The sequence below is a fragment of the Ctenopharyngodon idella genome, chromosome 3 (assembly GCF_019924925.1).
Source record: "Ctenopharyngodon idella isolate HZGC_01 chromosome 3, HZGC01, whole genome shotgun sequence".
NCBI classification, from domain to species: Eukaryota; Metazoa; Chordata; class Actinopteri; order Cypriniformes; family Xenocyprididae; genus Ctenopharyngodon; species Ctenopharyngodon idella.
In genome coordinates this window covers 44,825,159-44,850,263 of record NC_067222.1, presented here as the reverse complement: position 1 = coordinate 44,850,263, position 25,105 = coordinate 44,825,159, and the positions used below count along the sequence as shown (strand labels likewise).

The 25,105-nt window shown below is 38.1% G+C and overlaps 2 protein-coding genes across 26 annotated transcripts in view; one reads left to right on the top strand and one right to left on the bottom strand.

Annotated features, from left to right (window-relative positions):
- Nucleotides 1-25,105, top strand: part of LOC127509550 (NACHT, LRR and PYD domains-containing protein 12-like) — a 238,303-nt gene that overhangs the window by 10,433 nt on the left and 202,765 nt on the right. For 19 of the 24 annotated variants that reach the window (XM_051888366.1, XM_051888359.1, XM_051888364.1 and 16 more), the window contains exons 3-7: nucleotides 1,076-1,189; nucleotides 15,300-17,234; nucleotides 17,854-18,027; nucleotides 19,551-19,712; nucleotides 19,796-19,969. In XM_051888366.1, coding sequence (XP_051744326.1) covers nucleotides 1,076-1,189; nucleotides 15,300-17,234; nucleotides 17,854-18,027; nucleotides 19,551-19,712; nucleotides 19,796-19,969 — 2,559 coding nt within the window. Of the gene's footprint in view, nucleotides 1-1,075; nucleotides 1,190-4,548; nucleotides 4,569-15,299; nucleotides 17,235-17,853; nucleotides 18,028-19,550; nucleotides 19,713-19,795; nucleotides 19,970-25,105 lie in introns of those variants that run through there. The other 5 variants (XM_051888357.1, XM_051888372.1, XM_051888363.1 and 2 more) reach the window with 5 other exon arrangements.
- Nucleotides 6,157-10,771, bottom strand: LOC127509553 (E3 SUMO-protein ligase ZBED1-like). Of its 2 annotated transcripts, XM_051888393.1 has the most exons (3): nucleotides 7,640-10,771; nucleotides 7,436-7,550; nucleotides 6,158-7,295 (listed from the first exon to the last, which is right to left on the bottom strand). In XM_051888393.1, exon 1 carries the CDS (start codon nucleotides 9,096-9,098, stop codon nucleotides 7,914-7,916), a length of 1,185 nt encoding a protein of 394 aa, XP_051744353.1. In that variant the 5' UTR covers nucleotides 9,099-10,771; the 3' UTR covers nucleotides 6,158-7,295; nucleotides 7,436-7,550; nucleotides 7,640-7,913. The 2 variants fall into 2 exon arrangements, with proteins under 2 accessions (XP_051744352.1, XP_051744353.1); XM_051888392.1 differs by having other exon boundaries at nucleotides 6,157-7,295; nucleotides 7,436-10,771.

Sequence of the window (25,105 nt, the reverse complement as noted above, 5' to 3'; positions counted from 1 at the left end):
TCTTATTTTGCATTAATAACAACTAGGGAGCTCAAGAAACTGGTATATTTTTCTAGCTTCAGAACAGTGTGGCCAGATTGGGTGGACGATTTCCAGCCCAAAGGCTTACCAAAACCCACCCACTCCAACAAAAAACTGCCCAAAGCTTTAACTGTCAAAATAATGTTAGAGAATTTTATATTTCCGAGTCAATCAAGGTTTATAAGGACCATTTTTTACTCCTTAAAACAAAATAATTATCACAAAATTATATAAAATTATATAATAAGATAAAATTAAGATAAAGTTAAATTCCTCAGGAAAACTGATCAAATCAGGATGAGCAAATATGACTAAAATGTCCAGGCAGACACTGTCAAAACGGCAATCAAGAAATTAACAGATTAAAACATGATGACTGATTGGATGCAGTACATGCTAGGGGTCGCATCAACTAGTCGCACAGAATCATTCAGTAGCGCAGAAATGTATTGTCAACACTGTTCTGTGATTTCTCAGGAAAATAGCTTAGAAGCTGAAAAGTTCTAGCATATATTTCTTAGTAACTAAAACCCACAGCTTCTCTATTAGTAGAGAGATGCTGGTAGAATTAATTCACACGCAATCACTCTCTCACTAATGCATTCATGTAAATGTCATCCTTAATGTGCTACTTTATCTGTATCTATTTAGAACGAGCAGAAATCTGTGAGAAATATAATGACTCAAAGACAGGAACTGATAAAAATGAGCTGTTATGTAGGAGCAACAGCCATGGTGGGCAGCGCTGTGTCATGTGCCATAGCATATGCCATAGGCAACGTGTTCGAGTCTCAGCTGTCAGCTCAAGGTTATTTGTTCATTAATGACGTCATCAGCGACTAGTCAACGTCGACTCGACTTTTATCACATAAATGTCGACTTTAAAAAATCTGATGTCGTTCAACCCCTAGTAATGCCGCCAAACTGACTCTAAACCAGCCCAAATGTTGTCCACCCACCCAAACCAATTTTTATCCGCACAGTCAAATTCAAAACTGCCCAATCTGGCAACACTGCTTCAGAAATGATCTGAAATATATCTCTGTTATTTCAGCAGGAAGAGAAAGAGAGCAGCATCTCCAGTATCCAGATCTGTGTCTATGAAGAGTAACAGACCCATGCATCATCCCGTTGATCTCAGAAATGAAGCCGTGCCCTTTGACCATGTGTGAGTATATTCATGTGCACTTAAATATTAATTCATTACTCTTCATTTAAATTAGGAACATTTTTAAACACAATTTAATTTATTTCATTCAAAGTAAATAATTTTTATTGGGTCAACACAATTTAGTTGAATTAATTCAAAGGTAATGAACTTTATTAGGTTTGTCAAACTAAATCTTTTTCATCAATCAACTTAATTTAATTAATGTACTAAGGAATATTTCATTAATTTTATTTAATTGAATCAATTTACTATTTTTTAATATTTACTATTTACTTTTTTTTTTTTTTTTAATTCAATATACTACTTTAACAAGCAGGCATGTTAGTTCAAACCAAGAATGAACTATAACCGTAACTACAATAATAACAAAATTCTCATCCACACCAACAGACAATAACATTCTGTTTTTTGTAAATTCGTGCAGCAGTTACATTTAGTGAACATAACTGCAGCATGTGATATAAAGTCGGATGGATTTTGTTTGGCTGTTCATGTTTTGACTGATTATCAGCTGGAAAAAAATGGCTCTGAATGTGACTCCATCGATATCATTTCTCTGTGTCGTTGTGGTTATAGTTTTGGTGTGGACTCCACTATTCTTGTATAGTTAGAGATATTTTTAAAATTTTATTTTTATAGTTATCATTATAGGTACCGTTTTTGATGTGAAATGGCCTTTATACTGTATTTTTTTAAACAGTTTTACAGCAAAAATGATTTTAAGTACACAGTTATATTTCACCGTAGGTCTACATCTGTACAGAAAGAATTAGAGAAGTAACATTAATTTCTGCATTTTTCTCACAAAAACCAGATAAAGAGCTGGTGTTATTAGGTCATTTAAGCAGAGAACTGCCAATAAATCATATGAGATCCAAAGCTTAAGATATCCATTAAAACTTACAGAAAGCACCTGAGCATATGTTTTAACTGAATCAAACAAGCAAAAGATATCGTACCTTATTACAATTCAGAGTGAAGCCTCCTCCAACGTTTCACACTCATGAAGTCACCTTAAGAGATTATTGTATCACGATATGACAAAAACCTGCAAGACTTGAATAAAACTCCATTTATACTCATTACTATAATGCATTTTCTTTTAGTTGAATTGACACATGATATAGTTATTTCAGCTGAAGTATTCTAAATTGTTCTACAAAATCGATATTTTCAATTAAAGTAGAATTATAGGGTTGGGTCACCCAAAAATGAAAATTACCCCATGATTTACTCACCCTCAAGCCATCCTAGGTGTATATGACTGTCTTCTTTCAGACGAATACAGTTGGAGTTATATTAAATAATATCCTGGCTCTTCCAAGCTTTATAATGGCAGTAAATAGAGGTTGAGATTTTGAAGCCCCAAAAAGTGCCACAATCCATCATAAAAGATATCCACACGGCTGCAGGGGGTTAATAAAGGCCTTCTGAAGTGAAGTGATGCGTTTTTGTAAGAAAAATATCCATATTTAAAACTTTAAAAACTAAAGTAACTAGCTTCTGACAGACGGCCATACACATCGATTTACGGCCAAAGAGTGAACTCTGACCCGAAGCTTGACGTATTGATGAATGCGGAAGCACAGAGAATAGAGCAAAACAAAACACCGGTCTCAAATTGAAAGTCTGAAACGAGAATTTTGAAAGATAATGTCGGAGGATTTTGATATAACAGAAGAGGAGCTTGAGTTTGTTGCCCAGCCCTATTTGTTTGAACAGCGAGAGGTGTCAAAGCTTATGATACTCCTACATCACGTCAGGGGTTACTCTTTTGCCACAAGTTCACAAGCGTATGACCGTCTGCAGGAAGCTAGTTATTTTAGTTTTTAATATGAATATTTTTCTTACACAAACGCATTGCTTCGCTTCAGAAGGCCTTTATTAATTTACTAAAAGTTCTAAATATTAATTGCTGGAAAAAAATTTAATTAGTTTGAATAAATTATTTTTTTTAAATGGTTTTGAATCAATTCAATGACTTATTAATAAATATTTGTTTCATTGAAATCAGGGTTTTGAATGAAACTTTTGAATAAATGATTCAAGACGAATACAATTTCTTTTTGTCACTTGTCACCACCTAGTGGCGTAACAATGTACAACCGTTATCATTCATAAATAAGATTGTGAAGGTGTTTGAATCAAGATAGCGATTAATCTTGCAGTATACCGCTGAATTGCATCATGTTCAATTTAAGTGGCAAAGACACATTTCATCTCATGAAAAGAAGAATTTCTTTTACCGAGGTGTTAAGGATCCATCATCGCTGTTTAAGGCATCACTGTTGGAAGTGGTTATAAGCAACACCTGCATAAGAGACTTGTTGACACCTTCGAGAGTGAGGGAAACATTTTGAACATTGTAGAGGAATTGATTTGAGTGTCGTGTGGAGACGTGTGTCTGCTCTGGTGACTCAGTGAGTGGATTGGGTAAAATGCTGAAAAATCTGTCAATGGTGTGGCCTTATGACTGCTGCTTATATATGCTTTCAATTATAATTGTCAGGACTGAATGATTAGGCTCCTCCCAAACTACATTTAGAACTTCTTTACTTTGTTGAAAAAGTGCTTTCTTATGCATCTCTATATCTCTGTCTCTCATTTTGGATGTCCATTATACACAGGAGTTAAGCGACACACTGGATTTTTTTCACATGGGTTTTCTGCTTTGACAGTACAGTGTGTGCAGAATTATTAGGCAAGTTGATTTTCTGATCCTTTTTTTTTTTTTTTTTTTGCCTTTAGTAAGGCACATCTTACCAAATCCACATTAATCTTAATAACTATTATTAATTTTGTGTTTAATCATTTTATAAGTGATATACAGTTGTTTATGAAGGCTGGAAATGAGAAACGCCTTATATTCAGGTGTGCATATTTATTAGGTACGTTTTCTTTTACAGATAAAATGAGCCAAAAAAGAGATTTAACTCAAAACTAAAATCAAAGATTATTAAATGCCCATGGGAAGGATGCAATACTAATGCAATACTAGAAACTGCAGTTAAGGCATGACCATTGGACAGCAAAACGCTCATTGGGTCAGCAGGGAAAGAATTAATGGTGAAGAATTAAGTGTGAAACCATCAGGAACCCTTTAGTCTCCAGCGCCACCATTTTCCAGAACTGCAACCTACCTGGAGTCTCCAGAAGTGAAATGTGTCAGGATCTCAGATACTTAGGTTAGGTAAAGAATCCAAAAAAATGACCCTCACTTAATAAGAATCACAAGCTGAAGTGTTGTAAAATACACAAATACTGTTTTTTTTTATAGACAGACAGATTGAGAGTGACTCTTGAAGGACCAGCACCACATCCTCTTGAACCACTGTTTGAAGAATTTATCTTCCATGTTTCCAGAGTAAATCATGGGGTAATTTTCCTTTTGAAGTGAACTAATCCTTTAAGAATAAGTGTGATTTATAAAGGTTCCTAAGTGTTAAAACTAGAGGGGCTTTCGCACTGGAGGAACCTTTTCATTGTTCCTAGAACTATTGGCTGAAGTACCCGGATTTTGCCGTGTTCACACCACAGGAACTAGGAACGATTTTAGTTCTAGGAACTCCTTTTGGGGGAACTAAATCAGCTCCTACTTCAGACTAAACCAGCCCTATAGGAACTATCAGTGACGTAAGTGTATGTTGATTGGTCAAACACTGGCATCCGGCATTTTTAAAAAGCCGTGTAAACATATTTGCTTCACAAACATGGAAAACAGCGATAACGGCATTTACCTGTTGTCTGCAGAGTTGTGTTCTTTTCTCCACCTCGGTGATATGTAATACTGAAAGTTGTCATAGGAGATTTCGTCTCATAGCCCCACTTTTTTGCTCTTTCGGTCGTGTAAATTATGCTTTTATATTCCATCTCTGTTATCACGAAACCCAAGACACACCACAAACACAGCTCCGATCACAGCGTCTTCCATCCACCGTTTTTAGCGTTCGTAAATGCCACACCACGGTTCCTATTCTCAATGCAACCAGGAACATGACCCGGGGGAGAAATTAGTTCTTGATTCAAATATTTCAAAATATGAAGGTATTTATCTGACAAAATTATTTGGCAAAAAAGGAATACTACAGCTACAGGTTTTAGAAAAACAAAAAAGCTCACAGGAAAAAAAGCATACATTGACTTGCAACGTAATCAGTTTATCCTCTTTTGTTTTTGCATGTGTTCAAAATTCATAATTTTTCTGTTCCCAAAAACTATGTCACACAAATTGGCACATTATTATCACAAATAAAACAATTGACTCCAAACACAACTATGCAATATGCTTAGCAAGCCACTTTTATGAGGATTTCGGGCTTCCCTGCAGTTATTAGAACGCATGTTTGCATCCTCGCTCCAACTGGGATGGGGAGACATACAATCAAACCAAATATTATTCAGACATTTTTGATATATTTTTACTAGTGGGTGCAGGACACTATAGTTCATTTACGTAAGTGAGGATAGCAAAATAAAGTAAACTGTGACATATTATACCCAAAAATTCTTCATACGGTGGACTACCAGTAAAACTGATAAAAATTTGGAATCACAAATTATTCAGACACTTTGACCTGACCATGTTTTGCTTAAGTGATTCTCATTATCGATTAGTTGGCTCCGCCCACCGTGCATGGAAGACTAACGCCAGTCATGTCAAATTACAGCACTGAATAACACATTTCTATGGACAAAATGCATCTAAAAATAGTGGAGGAAACAGAGTGAACAGCTGCGGGAAAGTTATGTGATCCAAGCTGCCCAAAACATGAGAATGCTTTATTTATTATAAGCTAATGCATTAACATAATGCCTTACCATGTCAGGTGCTTTGACAGATGCATGTGGGTCCTCAGTGCAAAACGTTCATTCTACGGCTTTCCTGCAGCTGCTCACTCTGTTTCCTCCACTCTTTTTAGAAGCATTTTTGTCCATAGAAATGCGTTATTCAGTGCTGTAATTTGACGCGACTGGCAGAAGTTTTCTGTGCACGGTGGGCAGACCCGACTAATCGATAAAGAGTATTGATGATGATTTTCATTATTGATTTTATCAGATAGTTGTTGCAGCCCTAATACATACTAGGGTTGGGCATCTAAGGTATAATGCCGATCCGATACGCATCTCGATACAAAGTATCCGATCCGATATATTAACGATACATGTGTGGCATTTTGCGATGCAATACGATACGATTCACACCCATATCACGATACGATGCGATAATTCAGCACTAGCTAATTAGATCAAGTTTATGTGGTGATGTGAAAGAGGATGTGGTGCCATTGAATTAGTTTGATTATTTATTAAGCAAGTAAAACCAATACTTTTTTACAAACTGGCTTTTCTCTCAGAGCCTGAGTGTCGGTTTACAGTAGAGGGCCATTTTAGAACACATGGCACATATTATTTAAGTATTTCCAAGATAAACAGAACGTATAAGTGCAATATATACTAAAAAAAAAATCTTTGCACTCTTTCAACAGAAAGAAGGCTTACCATTGCACAACAAGAATTGTGATTTCACTTTTCAACTATGAAAATAAGTTTTATAAAGATATATTTTGCCACTGAATATTCAAAACTTAACGTCATCAACTAGCAGTGTTATGCTGCTTTTACTTTGAAACATCAATGTCACTGTAAACAACAGGCTAATAAAATAAAATTAAATAAAAATTAAATAAAATTCCTTAAAGAAAACAGGAGGACACCTTGTGGCCTTTTAGAATAGTGCACATTGGTCAGTCACCTTCATGTTAAAGGTTTTTCTTCAGAAATATCAACTGATCAACATGATCAGGGTGAAGCAAGCTACGCTGAGCTGTAACTATGTCTCCAGCTGTGCTGAAAACTCTTTCAGCTGGTACGCTTGTTGCTGGGATGGACAGATATCTCTTTGCCAAAGCTGATAGTAGTGGAAGATCTACTTGCAGTCTCCACCACTGCAACACATCCCCATCCAAACCTAAAGTGTCCCTCTCTCTATATTTTAAGATTTCATCCTTAGCTTTCTCCCTGATGGTCTTTGCTGGTGGTCTTGCACTCAGGAAATCTCCAAACATCTGGTCCATGGCAGTCTTTTTCTTTGGAGGGGCATCATCTACAGAAGAGGGCAGAGGAGAGGCTCATCAGTTGTGCTAAAAATATTCCTTTCATTTACAATCTGAAAATTACTTGACTGTATTGCATCTTCACTACATACTTCTGTACATTTTTGGCATTGTCTCCATTTAAACCAACCTGTCTTGTCCTCTTTTGAAGGGCTTTTGTCGCATTCTGTTTCAGCTGTCTGGTCCTCTTCCAATGTGCCTGTTGCCTGGTCTTCATTCGGCATTGCTGTGTCACTGGCCTCTTCCTTAAAAATGCATAAACATGTAAAATAATGCATATTCATATATTATTAGTTCTAAACTGCAATAACGATCTTACTTTAAATGTTCTTACCTCTCCATTCATCTGTACCACCTCTGTTGTTATCTTCATGAATACCATATCCTTGGCATCACTGTCATCCAGAAAAGCCAGGTCTTTAAAACGTGGGTCAAGTGCTGAGGCACAGTGGAGAGTGCCTTCAAGATATGTATAACGGCCATCAAAGTCCTGCCTGAATCTGTCTTTCATATGGGAATTAACCTCTAGATCACTCTCATCTCGTTGGAATTGTCTCTGCAGTTTGGCTTGGATTGGAGATATAATGGAGATGGTGGGATTTTTTTCCTCACTGAGGAGTGTGGTTGCCACTTTCAGAGGTGACATTAATTTGATGATCTCTGGGATCAGTGTCCATGTCATCTTCTGTCAAACTGGCCATAGCCTCACGCCTCTTTATCTTCCTGGACAGCAGGGTGTTCAGCACAGCAGGCTGCTGCTCCCAGAAACGCTCCAACATGTCGAGGGTACTGTTCCATCTGGTGGAAACATGGATGAGCTTGTGGTTGGGCAGGTGTAACTGGGTCTGTATTTCACGCAGAACTTCAGTTGCCTTGGGGCTTTTGTGGAAAAAAGAGACAAGCTTCCTAACTTTCACCACCAGCTCAGAGACACTGTCCACCTTAAAGGCTTTTTGAGATGCTAAGTTCAACGTGTGGGCAATGCATCTCACATGTGGGTCCATCTTGGCACCAGCACCAGCCAGGATCATGTTTCTGGCGTTATCTGTGACTAACGCAGGGCTCTTCTCTTCAATCTTCCACTCGTGGCAAACATCCTGAAGTAAAACGGCTAGATTATTCCCTGTGTGAGCCTCGCTGAACACTCTGGTCTGCAGAACGTGGTTTTTGAGAACCCACCCGTCATCTATGTAGTGTGCTGTGACCGTTACATATGATGCTGTAGCGCACGATGTCCAGCCGTCCACTGTTACAGCAACTCTTTGGGCTTTGTGCAGAGACTCCTCTATCTCTCTTCTGGCCTTGTCGTACAGGGCAGGAATCTGTTTATCGGAGAATAGCTTTCGGTTTGGTATCTTATAACGAGGCTCCAAGACATGGAGGAGGTGTTTAAAACCTTCGTTCTCCGTGACACTATAGGGCTGAATATCTTTGCAGATGAACAATGCAATGGCATCAGTTATTGCCGTAGAGCGCGCGGAACTGTTAGCAAGCGGGGCATGGAAAAAACTTTCAATACTTTTCTCACCACTTTTGGAGCTGGTAGCTACAGGTGAGTCAGAGCTGGATGCAGGGGCACTGGCAGACGCTTCCGAATCCACAACAACACCGTGGCGCCGCTTCAAGTGAGATATCAGATTAGTCGTACTGCCCGTGTATTTTACAGATGCGCGGCACATTTTACAAATTGCATCTGTCTTGTCAAGTCGTCCGTCTTTCTTGTAAAATCCATAGTGTTCCCAAACTTTAGATTTAAAATTCAGTGGAGGATAAATTATCTCGGCGTCCGACATGTTTATTTTGCTTACTCCTCGCGCGTCCTGACAACTACCTTTGGGCGCATCACTGGCTTCATCCGCGCAGCTGATACATTGAGTTGTAGTACACACATCCGCAAGTCCGTTGCTTAGGCCTACTTTATGTAGGTCGATTAAATTATGCGCAAAAAACAGGTTGACAACACTTGTTAATAAATAAATAAATACATTCTGTATTAAAAGGATAAGCTGTATCTCGCAAAAACCGATGCATCTCGATTTGCTTCCAAAATTTCATTCATCCTCTGCTGCTCTACCGATGCACTCGCATCGTGCACGCGCATGACCGCGTATCGATACATATCGGTTAATCTTCCCATCCCTAATACATACGTATTCACAAAACATTTTATCTTACCACTAAGAGTTCTCCTAAATGGCTGTAAAAGTTCTTGGTTAAGAGTTTTCTCTTAAAACCTATTCACAAAGCTGCTGAGACCAACTTTTACTAAGGAATAGAGAGAAGTCTTAAACTAAGAGAAAGGGCAGGGTTGACCTCGTTGAATGATGAATGATGTCAACGCGCTTACTAATTATTCACACAGCGATTGGCTGATCTATAACCTATCTATATAATCTGTTTTTTAGATAGTTTTTTTTTTTTTTTTTGCTTTTATACTTTTTTAATTTTTATAACTTTTATGACTTATGTATGGAAAATGTGTTTAAATTATCAAAAATGTTTCTGAACACTATAACTAGGCTTCTTTAAACAAGAGAACTAGGTTGTAATAACGTGCAGGCCTACTATTTTACATGTAAAACATATTGCATTCCATTCGAATACGAATTATGCAAATCGGGACGATGACATTGTTTAATCATTCAGTGGGTCACCTGCGCTTGCTTCTTTTCAAAGAAGCACAATTCACGGTTCAGTGTTTGACAGCACAAGCCTGACGTCATCCTCCACCTGCAGCCGATTTTGGTACTTGGTTTTCAAGGCAATCAATTTTGAAAACCCGGCATCGCACAGATAAGTTGAGGCGAATGGAAGAAGTAATTTTAGGGTGCCGTCGGACAACTGAGGATATTCAGTCATCACACTCAACCAAAACTAAGACAGAGAGCAAGAGCTATAGATGTGTCGCAATCTGGTGTCACTCTTTAATTCGACTAACTGCTCCTCCATGTCAACTGAAAGGTCTTTTCCTGGGCAAATGAAGGGATCTCTGACCCAAGCAAATGAACTGAAATCCTCGCTGAAATAATTGGCGAATTGTTTTTTCAGTCCTTCATGTTGAGCGACTATGTTCATCAAAGGAGAGATATTTATCCCTGTCTCATGCACACTGTCAGCGAAGGTGGGAAGTATGTCAACATTTTTATTAATCAGCCGATCACACCAAAGATCTAACTTGCCAACGAATGCGCTGACTTTGTCTGAAAGAAGCAAGATGTTGGCATCTCTCCCTTGCATTGATGTGTTCAACAAATTCAACCTGTCGAAAATATCTACAAGGTATGACAACTGTGCTACCCACAGGGGGTCGTCCAGGTACCGTGCAAGATCGGACTTCGCATCAGTAAGAAACGTCTTCACCTCTGAATGCAATTCGTAGAGGCGATGTAAAACCCGACCTCTGGAGAGCCAGAGAACCTCAGTGTTACTTCGACAGTTTTCTGCATCCCTCCGCCACCTCGCTTCTCACTCTCAGATGGTAATGTGGGGAGAACTCGGGGTTTGGGCTAAATTCCAAGCTCGGAGCCCTTAATCCCCTTGGAAAGCACGCCAAATATGCTTATATATACAGTATATATAATTATATAATTATAACAGACTGGAGTATACATATATATATATATATATATATATATATATATACTCCAGTCTGTTCAATCAGTGTGAACTGTTTTATCGTAAATGCAAATCTATAAATCAAAATATGTATTGCATTTATGAAGAAATGGCTCCGCACCTAAGGCTTCATCGCTATTGCCTCAATTGTGTACTGTGTCTTTGGGCAAATTGGCAGCAATGGGCATTAGGATTGTTTGTGATTTGGTCTTAGTGACTTAGTAGTCCTCTTGACTACTCCTAACGTAGCTCCTAACTTGCCGATTTAGGAGAAACTCTTAAAAACAATGGGCGTGTCAGTCCTAATTTTATGACTCCTAAATTTTTCACAAAGCATTTTAGCGCTAAAACTAGCTCCTAAATCTGAAACGTTAGGAGTAGTCAAAAGGACTCCTAAAACACTAAGACCAAATCGCAAACATTCCTAATCCACCCAAAGACACTGTACACCATTAGGCAATAGCGATAGAGCCTTGGGTGCTGAACCTTTTCTTCATAAATGCAATACATATTTTGATTTATAAATTTGAATTTACGATCAGACAGCAAAAATAAATATTTAATAATAAAAAAATGATTTCCTGTGGCAGTTGTTTTCATCAGTTCATACTTAAAATGATTGAATAGAGTAAAAAAAAAAAATATAATAAGCGTATTTGGCGTGCTGTCCAAGGGGATGGAGGGCTCCGAGCTTGGAATTTAGCCCAAACCCAGAGTTCTGCTTTGTATCGCAGCCGAGGAAGGAACGGGGTTGTGGAGGGATGCAGAAAACTGTCGAGGTAACTATAGGTGAGTCGGCTCTCATCTGTGTATATACCTCCACTCGAGCTGATTAGATAGACCATTTGAATGCGCTCCTCCCAAACTATGTTTATAAAACATAATTTGTCGCTTGAATTCTGAATCTCTCGAGATGCAGACATGTAAGAGGCTGACAATTAACTGAACATATACTAGTTTAATTAGTGACACTTAGCCTACATTTTAAAACCTTTAATAAAAATGTTGCTATATTCAAATAAACAAAAATCTTTTTGAATAGGGCAACATTTGTATTTTAAAACCTTTATTTGAATATGGAAACATGATATCTCGTTCTACAATACTTCTATGATTAAACCTCCCCCTGTTTCTCGTGAAGCCAATACGGAACTGACTTAAACTGCAATTCATCGACTGGCCGCTATAGGGACAGGCTCCAAAAGAGAGCAGAATCTCATTGAGTCCCATGTTAAAACGGCCAAATTTGCATCAGAAAAAAACATGTTTACAGCTTGGTACAAATTGTGGTTTTGGTCTATACTGCTGATTTTGCCCTTCATGACAACTCTGAGGGGGGTGAATTTTTTTTTATAACTCATCCGTTTAAATTATATTAAGCCTTAAAGTTCTGCATAATTAAGGGCGTGGTCACTTGAGTGACAGGAAGATTGCCGCTGCTGTCTGTGAGCCGTCACATTACTTCAGCTAATTCCAGCCACTGAATTTGGCATCTCAGCCGTATTTGTGCTTTTTTCTGGATTACTTTATACAGTTATAAAATAATATGGCTTGCTGCTTTAATGGTCGAGACTCGAGAGAGATGTGTGTCTGTGTAGATGTGCACGCATGCGGAAGATAAACAGAACACACGTTGTTGGATCGTCTTGGCATTGGCTAAAAGTTTTGTTTGTGAGATTTACTACAATGACAATGGCGGGAGGATATAAAACTCCGACAGCACTGCTTGGATATTATAACTAAAACTGCGCAGCTAAGATGGCGACGGCCTCATTTTCGCTTCAAAAATGCTCTGCAGAAATCTACGGGTGACGTCATGGACACTATGTCCATATTTTTTTACAGTCTATGATAGCAACGAGGTCAACCCCGCCCTTACTCTTAGCTTAAGACTTCTGTCTATGGGTTGTTTGCAATCACGTGGTTCTTTTGACATGCGAAATTAATGTGGAGGGCAAGCTGTGAAAATTAGAATGGAAGAGATGGAGAAACGTCCGTTCTGTGCTGGTTTAGAAAGGTATAAACAGAAAATCACAACATATTTTGGACGTGACCCTTATGTTATGAAGAAGAGCGATTTTTCTACTGAATTGAAAGACTTGTCTGACATCGAGGAGGTAGATAGAGAATGTGAAGCTGCCGTCACGCGTTGTAGTCTGGTTTGTTTATATCGCGCTGCCTTTCTGCTAGTGACGTTAAGGGCAGTATTTTGATTTTCTGTCGTGATTGTGAAAAATGTCACCATTGTAGGTCATTTATGCTGAATCGAGAATTGCAACAGGAGCTCACATCATCGTTCAGGGGAAAAATGGACAGTGTAATACAATTTTTTGCCTTATCTACGTAAAAACACTAAGGGAAGCAGGTTGAGGAGGTGACGCCATATAATCTAATAATGTCACTGATTGAACCCACTCCCTATCACTCAATAAAATAATCACATTGCTGAGTGTTTTTGAAAGTGTTGTATTTTGTTTGGTTTAATAATTAACATTTGCGAGTATGACTCTCACTTGTCTTGTGAATGAGCATAACTTGCACACAGCCACTTCAAAACTGTTCACAAGCTTCTATGGGTTTGATTTTGGTTGTCATTTGTTGAAATAAATACAAAAAAAAAAAAAAAACAGTGTGTCGGTGTCTGTCATAGACTTTAAAAAAGGGTGTCTGTCTGCTGAATGCCCATCCAATTCTCCTCCGTGGCCATATGGAAAAGTGAATATTTACTAAGGCAACATTAAAACTACAGTTACATTTACACCCTTCCAACAAAGAAATGGATCGATTTCTGTCAGCTTGTTAAACACATTTATTTATTTGGACGTTTTCTACCACATGATGGCTGAAGCAGCAGCGCGTGACACTGTTTTCACAGTAATCAGATCAACATTGTGAACGGAATTCTGCAAAACTGAAGTGAAAAAACCAAATCACTCAAAGGGATAAAATATCTTCTCTTCCCTGCAAACGATACCATGAAGAATGTGAATATTTAACCAAGTTAAAAACAAAAAAGGTAAGCAGGTATCCATATTCATTTCAGTCTCAAAACGCTATAAAAGGTGACAAATTTTAAAGTTAAAAAAACGATGTAAGTTACGTAAACGATAAAAGCTCATTGTGGTTTCTCGGTTTGATAGATTTGAGCAACCATAAACGACGCAAAACAGGAATTTTGAGTTTGTGATTCCTATATAGAAAAATCACTCCTTGTCCTCCAGCCCCATTTCGCATGCAGCAATGACGTCATGTGCAAACAACCTGTTCCTTAGTAAAAGTTTGTCTCAGCAGCTTTGTGAATAGGTTTTAAGAGAAAACTCTTAGCTAAGAACTTTTACTGCTATTTAGGAGAACTCTTCGTGGTAAGATAAAATGTTTTGTGAATACGGCCCCAGTGGCCGTATGTATAAAGCCACTTGGAGTAAAATTTTAGTCCTAAAGGATTAGTTCACTTTCAAATGAAAATTAGCCCAAGCTTTACTCACTCTCAAGCCATCCTAGGTGTATATGACTTTCTTCTTTCTGATGAACACAATCAGAGATGTTTTAATAAATATCCTAACACGTCCAATCTTTATAATGGCAGTGAACAAATTTTCTATTTTAATTTAAGAAATTAACAAAATATGATGCATACATTTAATAAGTTTAGAAAAACATGCTCTTATAATGGTACAAATGCCCCTGGAAAAATTATTTTAAAGGGGCAAATATGTAATATTATAATATATGTAATTTCCCTGTAATGGGAAAGTTAATGTCTGTTATTGATCAGAAAGTGCTCCTAAAGAAAAATGTTAGCGTAGAGCCCTGTACATGTTCAGATATTCATACAACAAAATATTTTTGGGGCATAAATGTTTTGTAATAATTATCAAAAATGCTGGTGGGGGAAAAAAAATGCTGCCAGGTGGAAAGAGGTAAACAAACATCTTTCTCAATGTGGTTGTGGTATGATTTTAAATAACATATTTTATTATTGAAAACATTTAAGTATTTTCTCTATTTTGATGATTGTCTTTTTTATGGAAGCTTAATTCTGCCACTAAATAAAAAATAAAATAAAAAAAGGTAATTGCAAGTTTATATCTCACAATTCTGACTTTATAACACACAATTGAGACTTTATAACATGCTATTCTGACTTTATATCACACAATTATGACTTTATAACTCTCAGTTGCGAGTTTATATCTCGCAGTTCTGAGAAAAATCAGAATGGCGAGATGTAAACTCGCAATTGCGAGAATAAAAGTCAGAATTGATAAATTTATAAAAAGCAATTGCGTTTTTTTATTTTTTTTTTATTCAGTGGCAGAAACAAGCTTCCATACTTTTCTGTTTGTTTTGTCTCTCTGTTCATCTTAATGTCTTTTCAGTGGTGGGAGAGCTGACCAGATCAGATATGTGTCCTGTCAGACCTTCACGACCTCCTCCTGTCAGAAACACATCAGTCATCATGACACAGAAGCAGCCCTGCAGCTTGATTCTCACCAACCAGTGCACAATGATCTTCAGAGAGTCAAAAACCTGCACAAAACCAGCATGAAGAACAGATATGAGAGTGTATTTGAGGGAATCAAACTACAAGAGAATCAGACCCTCCTGAACAGGATTTACACACAGCTGTACATCATAGAGGGAGAGAGTGAAGGAGTGAATGAAGAACATGAGGTGCTACAGATGGAGAAAAGTTACAAGACACTCCAAGACACTCCAATCAACTGTAATGACATCTTTGATCCTTCACCTGAAACAGGATATGAGGAGAAGAGAAGAGAGAAGAAAGACAAAATGAAGACTGTTCTTACTAAAGGCATCGCTGGAATTGGAAAAACCGTCTCTGTGCAGAAGTTCATTCTGGACTGGGCCGAGGGAAAAGCCAATCAGGATGTAGATTTCATGTTTGTGCTTCCATTTAGAGAGCTGAACTTGATTAAAGATCATCAGTGCAGTCTTTACAGACTTCTGCTGGACTTTCATCCTGAACTTCAACATCTGGACTCAAAGATGTATGATGAATGTACAGTTGTGTTCATCTTTGATGGTCTGGATGAAAGCAGAATTAAACTGTTTTCAGGCAGTGAGAAAGTTTCTGATGTGACTGAGACTTCATCTGTGGGTGTGTTGATGTCAAACCTCATGAAAGGAGATCTGCTTCCCTCTGCTCTCATCTGGATCACCACCAGACCAGCAGCAGCCAATCAGATCCCCTCAAAATACATCAACCGTGTGACAGAAATTCAGGGATTCAATGACCCTCAGAAGGAGGAATATTTCAGGAAGAGAATCAGTGATGAGCATCAAGCCAGCAGAATCATCTCACACATCAGAAGAGCAAGAAGCCTCCACATCATGTGCCACATACCCGTCTTCTGCTGGATCTCAGCCACTGTGCTTCAAAACATCCTGAAACAAGATCTCAGTGCAGAAATCCCTCAAACTCTGACTGAAATGTACATACACTTCCTGCTCATTCAAATAAATATGAGGAACCAGAAGTATGAAGAGAGAGATCCAGAGAAACTCCTGCAGTCCAACAGAGACGTGATCATGAAACTTGCTGAACTGGCTTTCAATCAGCTGATGAAGGGCAATGTGATGTTCTATGAGGAGGACTTGAGAGAGAGCGGCATAGACATCACTGACGCCTCAGTGTATTCTGGGATTTGCACTGAGATCTTCAGGGAGGAATCTGTGATTTATCACAGGAAGGTTTACAGCTTTGTACATCTGAGCTTTCAGGAGTTTTTTGCAGCACTGTATGTGTTTTTCTGCTATTTACACAAAAACCGTGAAGTTCTGAAAATGTTCCTGACAGAAAAGTCCAGAACTCAGCGTGGGAATGTTTCTCTGGATGTGTTTCTGAAGAGAGCAATGAATAAAGCCTTGGAGAGTAAAAATGGACATCTGGATCTTTTCCTTCGATTCCTTCATGGCATCTCACTGGAGTCCAATCAGAGAGTCTTACAGGATGTGCTGATTCACACAGTAAACAACCCAGAGAGCATCAACAAAATAATCCAAAACCTCAAACGAGGTCAAAAAAACAATGTCAGTCCTGAAAGATGGATGAATCTGTCACACTGCTTGATTGAGATGAAGAATAATTCTGTTGTTGAAGAAATGCAGGCATTTTTAAAATCTGAAACAATAAGTCAAAGTCTTTCTCTTGCACAATGTTCAACTTTGGCAAACATGATCCTGATGTCAGAGGAGGTGATGGATGAGTTTGACCTTAAAAAGTACAAATTCAAATCAAAAGAGGGAGGATTAAGACTGTTACCTGCTGTGAGGAACTGCAGAAAAGCTCTGTGAGTGTGAAGATCTAATAATATTATGATATGAACATAATGTGAAAAGTTGTGATTGAGGTTTGATGAGTATTTTCTGGGTTTGCGTTCACAAGCATAAAACAAACTTTTGCTGCTAAATGTTGTTTTAATTTTCAATCAAATAATACTATTATTTTAATAAAATAGATTTGCACTTTGATTTGTACTAAAATAGATTTGTGCTAAAAATAACCACCCTAACAGGAAAAACATGAATTTCCCATGTTTTCCATGTGATCACAGATCAAGCAAGCTACCAGTAAAACTAGTCCATTTCTAAGGTGGTAGTTCATGTTGATCTAGTCAGTTGGACTAGTTTATGTAATAATCATTTCTATTAGGAAAACATTTAAAAAAAAAAATAAGACTTTACATAATAAAGTTTTGTATAAAGAAAAAAGAAACTGAATATTTGAAGTATCATACACATAATATTCATAAAATATGGCTTTTAATTAAGTCACATCTTTATTTTATTTGTTTGACTTTTTCCTGCTGTAAAGACCAGAGAGTCAACCATCTTTTCTGGTGAAGTTGGTTAATCAAGGAATTCTATGAACCTTATGGCATGCCTTTAAGCAGAGTTCTCCTTTTTCAGATTGGCATACTGTAATCTTACTGATCAGCACTGTGAAATTGTGGCTTCAGCTCTACAATCATCAAACTCCCCCCTGAGAGAGCTGGATCTGAGTAACAATGACCTGCAGGATTCAGTGGTGAAGCTGCTTTGTGCTGGACTAAATAGTCCAAACTGTCAACTCAACATACTGAGGTTTGGCTTTCACACTGATTCATTCAATATGTTAATGTCTAAGTACAGACATTCCCTTTTTCTTGAATGAGCAGACAATAGAGACTCCATCGTCTGCTCTATTGAGTTTACTCCCTCATTCTGGTCTCTTTGTGTGCTCGTCTCACCTGCCAACATAGAACTGTTGATCTTGAGTTACGTGCTGTCCTTGTTCCATCCATCAGTATAATTACCTGCATTTCCTGTCATCCTACAAACTTTTCAATAAACCCCACTGTAGAGTTCATCTTCTATCTCTGAATTCTGTGACAGATACACTTTAAAGGTGTCATTGTATTTTTTGGCTTACATTTTCCCCATACAAACATAAGCCGGCAAATGTTGTCTTAAACATTTGATAAAACTTCAGCAGTATAACTTCGGCCAAATACTTAAATCCAAATACTTAAATTCTGCCAAATTCCGTGAAAACTGTGACGGCATGCACATGTATATTACGTGTTTATCCAGCTTATTTTTCAACGCAAAGGTGAGGTGTTTTCTGTGAATGTAGGAGACTTCTGATTTATTAGCCACTATAGCGAAGTGCAGTAAACTAAAAATAAGGTGCATAGGCATTCACGTTTGATGCGAGTGCTCTGTAAAACAACGCGTAGTCTTTCTTTACAAAGTGACATTGCCAACTACTTGTCTGGCATACATAATACAGCGTTTTTAGTCATTTTCGTGGAACCGTGTGAACGGGGATTGTTTTGATAACGTTGTCATCTGTACAGAGTTTTTAGTACATCATTGTCGTGTAAATGTACCCTAAAAGGAAAAGCTGACTGAACGAATGATTCAACGTGCATCTGATTATTACAACAGTTGCAACCATTATTAAAGTTGGTTTGTTCATTCTTAATAATTATGGGTATTCTCTAAGCAAGAAGACAAAGTCTTTGCCAGCAATTCGTGATTTATGTTGTGAATAACTATAAGCCTGTAAGATGAACAAGAAGTGTTCAAATCCTCCACCTGAGGCAACTGAGTGCAGCGTCAGACAAGTTTACAATTTGTGTGGGTACAGGAGGGATGTATGGATATGTGCGCAGGAAGTAGGAGAAAATAATTTGTCATGGACTCCTTCAAAATTAAAATATCTAAAAATAAAGTAAAAGTTATTTTATGTTGAAGCTACAGAATGTAGCAGTCTTCTGTCACGCAAGAGCAGCCTAATCAAAGGTAGCCAATCTCATCATAGTATAATTTGGATATTACCATAGAATCACAATTTGTTATTGATTAACTTGCCGTTAGTGAAGGCGGGACATTTATCAGATTTATAGCCCATTAACATTTAAATGCCTTAGTCAAAACATAAAATGTATTGGTTTGTTTCTGAAACTTTTTGCAGTGTTGTATTTACAGTCCTGTAGAAGAGGTGCTGCAGGACCCTCAGCATCCCATATCCTGTGTCTCTGCTGCTGTATCACAAATCCTAGAAATAAATGTAAAGCATTTGTAAAAATGAAGCACACTAACATGAACACTTGTTGTTGTAGATTATCTGGCTGTATGGTGTCAGATAAAGGTTATGCTGCTCTGGCATCAGCTCTGAGTTCAAACCCTTCACACCTGAGAGAGCTGGATCTGAGCTACAATCACCCAGGAGAATCAGCACTGAAGCCGCTCTCTGATACATTCAAACATCTGGACAAACTCAAGTATGTTGAACAGAATGTATGTTAAGAATCATACTGTCTAATGTGGACACCAACATGCCTTTTAACCAAAGTCAATTTTTCAGATTGGCACACTGTAAACTCTCTGATCAACACTGTGAAATTGTGGCTTCAGCTCTACAATCATCAAACTCCATGCTGAGAGAGCTGGACCTGAGTAAAAATTACCTGCAGGATTCAGTGGTGAAGCTGCTCTGTGCTGGACTAAAGAGTCCAAACTGTCAACTCAACATACTGAGGTATTTAAGGGGGTATTCAACTCATTTTTGTTCAGTACAGTGGGCAGCTTCACTGTTATCATTTATCTGGATACAGAAGGTACTTGAAAAGTTAAGCAGTAACATTCATCATGTCTGCTGTGTTGTCAGGAGTTTTTTTTGGTTCTAACAAAAAATACTGCTTAAAAAGCCCAACTTATATTTAAAAAACAGCCAGTAATTTAACAGTGATGCACATGGCTGATGGTGCTTTAATAAAAAAAAAACTCCATGTGGAGAGAGACACAGTAATTTGCTCATTGCCATTTGTAAATACATAAGAGATAATCCACAGCTAAAGTCCTATTCGAACAGGATTAGTTTTACAAGAGTAGATGGAGTAATGTAATTTTTACTTTTGCTGCCAAAACTGGACTCCACTAAACCCCAGAAGGTGTGCTGTGGTATCTGGCACCAAGATGTTAGCAGCAGATCCTTTAAGTCCTGTAAGTTGTGTAGCATCTGTTCAAAATCGGATCTGCCCGTCAACTTTAGAATCTTCAGAATGCTTTTAGCCTCCTGAACTGTGCGTGTAAATCACGAATCGGCTCCGGCAAGTCCGGGACCAATTGCCCCGTTGGCACCTTTGTTACCCCAGTAAAGAAAAACAGAACATATTCTCACCAGCTCCAGGGACTCCAAAGAGTCACCCTGGTGGGGCTAAGGGTCATGTGGTCACAGACACTGGCCACAACCCCAATACACACACACATACAGACACTCACAAACACGCATGGAGATTGTGAATATACATTTATCCTCCAAATATGACTGTGCCAAAGTGTACCCGTCGCTGTATTTAAAGGTGCATGTATTTATCCCTAGTATATAAGCTTAGCTATGACTGTAGTTGTATTAGTTTTATTCTAAACGATAAAACTCAAGTATAAACTGTACCTCCCCTTTTATGTCTTTGCCATCTGACAAGTTTGGTCTCATTGTAAAGCTTTCGTTATGCTCTAATTGAAAATGTATGTCACATGACTGTAAAATGCATTCTTCTATTTTTAATGGTACTTTGAAGAAAATGTACTCAGATCTGACACTTCATAAACCATGCAAATTAGGTCATAAATGGAGACAAAGAAAAAGTTTGCCCGCCAAAATCGCACCCTCATCATTGGCTGATGTACCCAAGGAGGCGTTCTGGTCTGTTGTCCTTAAAACACAATGACACGCGTCTCTCGATTTGTCTCTCGATGGTCCCTCGCCATTTCACACACATCTCTCCCGGACGTCTCGGCGACCGCGCTTACATCACGCGCCCCCCCCCCCCCCCCCCCCCCCCCCCCTTCGGGACGACCATCTTTTTGGCAACAAGTTTTTCTTTGTCAAACCCTCTTCATCCGTCGCCCGAAGTCTTCACTCTTCATCGCCTAGGAGACGGACTCTTTCTCTTTATTTTCCGGTTATCTTACTCTCAAGTTAATCCCTTGTTGGAAAACCCGCCGAAGAACACCTTCTCGGAAAAGGACCAATCGCTTCAGCCGCATGCACCGAAACTCCTGCAGAAACACGAAACGACCACAGCACCTGAACCTATGCAAGTATAGAACCATTCTTTTCAAAGCGTTTTAAGCTCGATGTGTAAGCTGATTTTCCTTGCTGACTCTCAAAGGTTTTAACTGTTCGTAAGTTGCCATTCCTTTGATCACCTCTGTTTTCTTGACTTTACTTTCGCTTTCTATATATGTGTATTATTTGTGTATGTTTAGTAGTATAGTCTCTGTATCCGTAATTTCATATATTAAATACATTATATTCATGCTCGATTGTTTTTTTTTTTTTTTTTTGCTCATTCAACAAACCCAGGTCACTTTAACGTTTCGATCCAGTATCCTTGCTTTACGCATTGATGCTAGAATAGGAAGTCTTTCTCGTGGCCGGAGAAAAACCTTCCTTTTATAATCGGCTATGAGGAGCTAACGGTTTGCTGGACAAACTAATAGTTTCTCTAAATTATTATCAAACCAGAACTAATCATATATGTAATTGATTATAATTCGTTGTAATTAATTCACAATATATGTATAATTCCCTCTTGGGTCGGTATATGTATTATAATTAATCATAAAGCTTTATGATTTATTATATTCATATATTTCACCCATAAATTAATTAAATACCTGTACAATTTCGCTACAGTTGCGAGGTGGGGCCTCCATGGATCGGACTTGTTTGTTCAGCACATCCCACAGATGCTTAATTGGATTGAGATCTGGGGAATTTGGAGGCCAAGTCAACACCTCAAACTTGTTGTTGTGCTCCTCAAACCATTCCTGAAGCATTTTTGCTTTGTGGCAGAGTGCGTTATCCTGCTGGAAGAGGCCACAACCACCAGGGAATACCGTTTCCATGAAAGGGTGTACATGGTCTGCAACAATAGCCGCTTTTCCACCGTCGGGCCGAACGGTTCTTAGAATGGTAAGGAACGGTTCCAGTTGTGTTTCCACTGGAGCCTGGTACGGCACGGCGCGATTACAAATCGTTCTCGGCCCGAAATTCTCAGAATCGTGCTGGTAGAATGCGTGAAGTGACGTCGGTACACAGGATTGGTCACTTGTCTGTTGCCTGGCTACCAGTTTCTCCGTAGCTGGCTAAGTGCTCTATTTGAGCGACGTAAACAAAAATTAATAATAAAATTAAAGGAAATATCTGATCATCCTCCATAACGCGGTCGTTATTTACATCTCATATCATTAGTAAACCATTGCGTTACCAAGGCAACGACTGACGCTTTTGTATTACATTCCAAAGAGTGGCCGTTATCAGCCCCACAGTGGAAAATGAAATCGTAACCGTACCAGCTGGCCCGGATCTGCACGGAATGGAACAGTTACGCAATAAGAACCATTCAGCCCGATGGTGGAAAAATGACTAATGCTTAGGTAGGTGGTACATGTCAAAGTATCATCCACATGGATGGCAGAACCCTAGGTTTCCCAGCAGAACATTGCCCAAAACATCACACTGCCTCTGCCGGCTTGCCTTCTTCCCTTCTTCCCTTGCAGTGGTTCCCAAACTGGGGGGTGCAGAGTTATGACAAGGGGGGCGTGGCAAAGCTGAGGCATAGTGTACAGTCAGCAGATTATTATGCAAAAGAAACCTCTGCAGGGTGATACCAGACCACACTGCATAATTATTAAATACCTTATTATGTGGCCACTTGCCAGATAAGTAAATAATTGAGGTTTGAATAGAGAGATCAGTGTTTGTATTCCTTGTGTCTGGGATGTAAAATTAAGACGATGCAGCCTCAGTAAAGATTTTAAAAATAAGAACCCGCTTTGGTCCATAATTCAGAACGAATTCAAAAAGACATTGTAGTTATTACAGCGAAAATTTCAGTTAAGTTTTATTATAAATAACAATTATTTTATGTTGTGTTAGGTTTTTCCAATAAAACATAAACTGTGTGTAATTTGCAAAAAATCAGCTGTTTTCCACAAAATGCAGCGCGGTGCCTGATCAAGATTTGAACACGGCCCTCTTGCACTTTAATAAACATGAAAAATACACCACAAAACCATCATATCTCACAGTCAGTGCCAGAAATTTCCTTAACAAATTATGTGCAATGAGCTGATTATTTTTATTTCAAAGTAAGAGGAATGAGGAAGAGGCCTGTTCTGGCCATTTCACGGAAAGTCAATTCATAGTCGAGTGGTAGAGCGTTGGACAGAAACATCAATCACACAGGTTCAAATCCCGAACAAACACGGGCTACAGAGATGTGTGTCCTGCAGTTCTGATTTGTTACACCATCATGTTTTTCCTTACATTTAAAGGCTATAAAATTACCATGAATTTCCATTTTACGCCAAGCAACAAATGTTATCCAACAGACTGAATTTACATTTGCATAAAACTTTTTTTTTTAAAAACACGATTGGAAGGATCCCAGGATCCCTGTAAAATTTAGGCTAATTATTCGGTTGAAAATGTTGTTAATGGCGAATGTGTGAAGTGTCTGCAGCCATAGGGTGATCAAGAACATGAGTGGGTCTGTAAAAGCTGGCATAGTAAAACTGTATCAGTATCAGATTAGTAAATCTGATCAAGCATTGCATCTTATTCTGTTTGAATTCTTCAATCATTGAATAATGAAATATTTTACAATTAATAAACTTTTATGACAAAAATACTACGACATGTAAATGATTCAGGCTAATTCCTTCATTATCTATACACTTTAAAATATTAGGCTAATGAAATAATGATTTAAATCTGAATTGTTCTTTTGCGACTGCACTTTTTTTTTAAGTCAGCCTCAGATGCTCAAATATGGGGTTGGAATAGGACAGTTTAGTATAGCTTCACGGTGGGACTGCAGGACAATACTAAAGGTGTGAATGGCGCGTCAGCGAGGTAGACTAAGAAACTTGCTGAAAGAGATGCAGTGCGTCGGCGATAGAGACGAAAATAAAACCTTCTGTTCTTAACTTCTTGCTTGTACTATTTTCATTTTGCACTGTTTTAATTGTACACAGCAACTTATTTGGCAATACAAATGTAAAATATTGCAAGAATAAGATTCTGTATTCCTCATTTTACATAAAATCGCACAGGGAATAAACCCCTGCAATAAATAAGCAGGCTACTGTCCCGAGACTGGAAAATAAAGCAATACTATTTAGCCAAGTTAGTGATTATTATTTTATTTTTTAGTCATTTAGTCAACAAAATGTTTCAAGTCTTTTTAAAGCCGTAATAAACACATTCAGCCAACATTGATTTGTTTGATGGTGTACAGATCTGTTTTGAAATTTGTTTTTCTTTCGTTTCTTTATCATTTATCCACTGGTTATCATTGTCAGTCATCTCAGATTCACAAAACCAAATGCTTGACCCAGTCTGCTGTTTCTTAAGCTCAAGAACGTTAAAACAAAGACTGTCACCCAACATCGGTTAAGAACAAATATTTACAATGTTGTTATCATTAAGTATAAATTAAAAATAAACAGCCTAATACTAATAAAAATGACAGAAAATTAATAACAAAGATCATTTTCAGATCAATGAATGTACATTTCAAACAAAATATGTTGGTTTGAGAAGGCTGTCTCGAGCCAGGTCTCGAACTCACATCTCTTAAAGCACAATTGCACCATGTATTGT

Excerpts from the sequence above, each read along its gene's own strand:
- LOC127509553 (XM_051888392.1), bottom strand. The coding sequence starts at position 9,098 with ATGTCGGACGCCGAGATAATTTATCCTCCACTGAATTTTAAATCTAAA.